This window comes from Palaemon carinicauda, chromosome 11 (genome assembly GCF_036898095.1).
Source record: "Palaemon carinicauda isolate YSFRI2023 chromosome 11, ASM3689809v2, whole genome shotgun sequence".
NCBI lineage: Eukaryota > Metazoa > Arthropoda > Malacostraca > Decapoda > Palaemonidae > Palaemon > Palaemon carinicauda.
In genome coordinates this window covers 159,779,422-159,784,575 of record NC_090735.1, presented here as the reverse complement: position 1 = coordinate 159,784,575, position 5,154 = coordinate 159,779,422, and the positions used below count along the sequence as shown (strand labels likewise).

The following is a 5,154-nucleotide window of genomic DNA, read 5'->3' as shown; positions in this document are numbered from 1 at the left end:
CTCACTCGTTATTTGTTGCAGATTCTATCATACCTACTTTGGATGATGAGGTTCATGACCTTCACTATGATACTTTGAAAGTTAGTAGTAATTTTTCGGTTTTGAATGACAAGGGAAAGCTCATGGAGTGTAAACTACAAAAGGCAACAAATGAAATATTGGAGCTTGAATGCCCTAAATTCATTAATTATGACCAAACTATTTATGAGGAAGAGACTGTAGAACTGAATAAGCAGTTAGTTGATTATACTTTTAATAATATATCTAGAGAAGTAGATGGTAGGATTCGAGTTCCCTTACTTTGGAATGGTGAGGTATCACACTTGCTATCGAAAAATGAACATTTAGCAGAGGTAATTTTGAAGTCTAATTTTAGGAAGCTTAAAAATAATGTGGGTTATTTACATTTGATGGATCAGACTATTAAGGATCAAATAGCAGCTGGTATAATAAAACCTATTCATGATCTTGAACAATATAAAGCCCTGCACCCAGATTATGCTTTTCTTCCTCACATGGGAATTTTTAAGCCTGAGAGGGAGACGACTAAGTGTCGTGTAGTCTTTTTATCCAATTTGAGAGAGAATGAGAAAAATAAGAAACTAAGCCTCTCTCTCAACCAGTGTATGCATCCAGGTCCCACATTGAACCAAAAGCTATCCTCAGCTTTTCTTCATTTAAGGTTCGGTCAGAAATTGCTTACCTATGACTTGAAAAAAGCATTCAATATGCTTTCATTAAGTGAATCTGATCAGTCAAAATTGCTGTTTCTTTGGTATAAAAATGTTAAAGCTGGGGACTTTTCTGTTGTTGCTTATCGCAATGTGAGGCTGAGTTTTGGGTTGCGTTGTAGCCCGTTTTTGTTAATGCTTTCCTTATATTATATTTTAGCTTTTAAGGAAGAAAAGGATAAAGATATGTCAGAATTAAAACATTTAATGTATACCTTGCTGTATATGGATAATGGTGCAATTACCATGGAAACTGGAGAGTCTTTAGAATGGGCTTATAATGAGCTGCCTCGCATTTTTGCTCCGTACAAATTCGAGGTTCAGCAGATTATCACTAATGATAATTCCTTACAAATTAAGATAGATGAAGACATGAAAACTCAGACCCCTGAAACTACAAAGTTGTTTGGTCTTGCATGGGACAGAGTAAGAGATGAAATATTTACAAAGCCTATTTGCCTTGATGGCAAGGCCACCACTAAACGTGCTGTTTTAGGAACAATTGCTTCTCAATTTGACATATATGGCTTTAACATGCCTATTTTAAACAGAAGCCGTTTGTTTATGCACAGGCTTCAGTGCAATAAAAACCTTGGTTGGGATGCATTGTTGCCATTAGAGCTTCAACGTGAATGGGGAAATATATGTAAACAAGCTAATGCTTCTCCTCCCATTAAGATAGGTAGATATGTCGGACCAAGGAATGGTACTTATAAGCTTATGGCTTATACTGATGCTAGTCACGACTTATATGGTTCAGTAATTTTTTTGCAGCACGTTGAATCTGGTAAGGTGAGTTTTGTTCAAGCTAAGAACCGTATGATTAACACTCGGCTGAAGAATAAGTCAATTCCTTCATTAGAGTTAAATGCCATTGTTTTGGGTGTCGAAACTCTCGTGGAACTGCAAAGAGATATCTCTGGACCTTCTTGCCTGAAACCTGTTAACATAGTAGAAATGGTTCTCTATGCTGATTCTCTTTGTGCCCTACACTGGCTTAATTCTTCCTCCCAGAAACTGGATAAAATGCAAAGGTGTTCAACTTTCGTAATGAATAGAATTGGTAATATTCAAAAATTGTGTCAACGATTTCCAATAAGATTCTGTTTCATTTCAGGGAAAGAGAATCCGGCCGACTGTGTTACTAGATGCCTCTCACATAAGCAGTTGTATAAAACTAATTTTCTCGTCGGTCCAGGCAAGAAGTTGGATGACCTCCCTGGTGTGGAACATGACATGACTTTTATTATTCCAAATCCCATGACTGTCACAGACTCTGGGTACCTCTCAAAGTTGAATGCACCTTTAGGGGCAGAACTTTCTCAAACTACTTTTTCTTCCTTAACAGGTTCTCCTGAATATGTTATTGATCCCTGCAAGTATTCCAGCTTTCGTAAGTTGATTCTGATTTATCGAAGAATACTAGTAGGCATAAGAAACTGGAAGTCAAAGGCAGGTATATGTTCTCAAACCTCATCTGATACCAACCCTAATCTCTTTGCAGAAGCTAGTAAGAGAGTTGTTATAACAGAGCAAAGGAAGTGGTTTCCAGAGATCTTTGCTTACTTTCAGAATAAGAATAGTTTTAATCTGAAGGCCATTCCTAACCTCATTACTCAGCTTAATATATTCATGGATGAAAATGGTATTCTTAGGGTTAAAAGCAAATTTAAGAAATGGTTTAGCAATAATGGTTTTCCTATTTTACTGCCGAGAGACAGTGCTTTGACGAAGCTAATTATTTTGGATGTTCATTTCAATCTGTTTCATGCAGGATGTTATTCAGTTCTAGCTGAAATACGACGACAATTTCATATCCCTAGGCATTTTTCGACCATCAAAAAAGCATTAAAACAATGTGTGCATTGTAGGCGTTTTTGTAATAGAACTTTCAAACTTAGTCAGAATTCATATAGGGAATTCAGGTCTAATTTACCATCCAAGCCATTTGCTAATGTTTTCATTGATCATATGGGTCCTTTCCATGTTAGGAAGAATAATGAAACTCAAAAAGTGTGGTTATTATGCATTACATGTACTTGGAGTAGGGCAGTGAATCTTAAAATTTGCAAGGATCTTGGTGTAAAAGAATTCTTGCGATCTTTCCAGCTGCATTGTTTTGATTATGGAATCCCTGAATTATGCGTCAGTGATATGGGGACACAGCTTGTAGCTGGGGCTAATGTGATGCAGAACTTTTTAAGTGATCATGCTAGTCAGTTATATTTTGAAGAAAACAATATTCGCCCTATACAGTTTCAGCAATATTTTAAAGGATGCAGTAAGCTTGGATCTCTTGTTGAAGTTTGTGTCAAACAGGTTAAAAGATTGTTGTTTGGAAGTATAAAAAATCTCGTTTTATCTTATGATGACTTTGAATTTATTGTTTGCCACACTGTTCACCTTGTTAATAGGAGACCTATAGCCTTTAAGGAATCCCTTAGAGAAGAAGATTTAGACTTTATACCTGAACCAATTACACCTGAACAGTTAGTTAAGGGCTATGAACTGACTTCCATGAACCTCCTTCCAGAATTACAGGGTATACCAGATGAGGATCCTGACTGGCAACCTTGTGTAAATCCCCAACAGGTTAAAGATGAGTATATGAAATTAAGGAAAGTCAGAAATAATCTGTTATCAAAATATCATAACGAGTTTTTGGGTACACTGATTGACCAAGCTGTTGATAAAAAGGATAGATACCGACCAATTACACAGAGGGGTATTAAAATTGGGGATATTGTCCTACTGAAAGAGGTGCACACAAAACCTAACAATTATCCTATGGGTTTGGTGAAAGAATTGCAATATAACAGTATCGGTGAAGTTACAGGAGCATCGATACAAAAGGGTTCTACTAGGGAAGTTGTTAAAAGACACATTACAACACTGGTTCCTTTTCTTGAAAGATTAGATGATTCGGAACTTTCGTCGACTAATGATTCAGTTAAACTTTTATCAGAGCCTCCCCATGTCAAAAGAAAGGCTGCTATAGTTAGTGAGCAGAAGACCAGGGAGATTTTAACAGAGTGAAATGTTAGTGCATTGTTTATATTTTTAGATGCAATTTTTTGTACTAAAAAAGTTGCATCGCTGGTGGTGGACTAAAAGAAATTAAATTTTAGTATATTATTAACGTCATTCATATGTTAAGACATAAGATATGTAAATTGGTTAATTTATATTAATTACTTTTCCCTTATGTAATTACCCTTGACCCACTTTTAAATAGACCCTTTAACCTGTTACCCGTTGTTATCGGGAAAAAATGTTTACTTCGGGACTGACTTAGTTAGCCGAAGCAGTCTGGCAACGAATTGTCTCCGACTCGGAAGCCACACTCTCGTAGGAGATTTTAACCTTGTGCTTTTATCACTAGGACGTGGATGGATAAGATTTTCTCCTACTTTTAAAAGCCCTATGTACCAGCCATGATCGTGGTGTAGATTGATCCTTGGGAGTGACCTACCATGTTGAACAAAGTGCCGTGATTTGATGAAGTTCTACAACGCTCGTCCTCGTCGTGTCAAGAGGCTTGATCAAGAGCCAGAACATAACCTCTTAATATTGCCATTTGCCGCTCTGGAATTAATTACAGGTAAGGGTCAACTAGAGAGTGGGTCTCAAGTCAAGCCCTTTGTAAATTCCAGCTTAGGAAAGTTATTTCTTAAGTAAGGCCTTGCATGTCTTTAATATCTATGTAATCATCTATGAGCCAAATTTAAGTGTCTTGTGTCTTGGCATATATCCAGGTTAACGTTAGCAATTGTTTATCCTTTAGGGAGTGTCCAGTTAACATTATTCGATTGTTCTAGGTTAGCCAATAGCCATTTTATGTCAATTTGATTAAATGTGTATTTGATTGGTAAGCCAGGAATGATAGGCCATTTTCATAACCTTTAGTTCTGATTGGTAATTTTAATTGATGACCTATCAAAATTTACAGGTGATTACCGAACTGAATGGAGACATTGTTATACCCACTACTTCGCATCTAGCTGTAATTACTTCAGGACCTCGGCAGTTATTGAGAGCCTCTAATAGTTTATTTAAGTTGCTTATGTTTACTTAAGGGAAGTTCTCTATTTGTTAGTATATTGTTAATATACAAATTAATTATTTTATGTGTTTCCTTGGTGCCTATAGTTTTTACCAGTGTTTTTGGTGTCTCCTTGATAAGAATTTAGTTCAATAATAGTAATTTTAATAATAATAATAATAATAATAATAATATTAATAATAATAATAATAATATTAATAATAATAATAATAATAATAATAATAATAATAATAATAATAATTTAATAATAATAATAATAATAATAATAATAATAATAATAATAATAATAATAATAATAATAATGATAATAATAATAATAAAAATAATAATAATAATAATAATAATAATAATAATAATAAT

The 5,154-nt window shown here is 34.8% G+C and overlaps 1 protein-coding gene across 1 annotated transcript; it reads left to right on the top strand.

The window, feature by feature from the left end:
• Nucleotides 1-925: 925 nt before the first annotated feature.
• On the top strand, nucleotides 926-4,743 carry LOC137650304 (uncharacterized). The gene is made up of 2 exons (XM_068383648.1): nucleotides 926-4,332; nucleotides 4,681-4,743. The coding sequence occupies exon 1, from the start codon at nucleotides 939-941 to the stop codon at nucleotides 3,765-3,767; it is 2,829 nt and encodes a 942-aa protein (XP_068239749.1). The 5' UTR covers nucleotides 926-938; the 3' UTR covers nucleotides 3,768-4,332; nucleotides 4,681-4,743.
• Nucleotides 4,744-5,154: the final 411 nt, after the last annotated feature.

Coding starts and splice junctions, on each gene's coding strand:
- LOC137650304 (XM_068383648.1), top strand. CDS start 939: ATGTATACCTTGCTGTATATGGATAATGGTGCAATTACCATGGAAACT.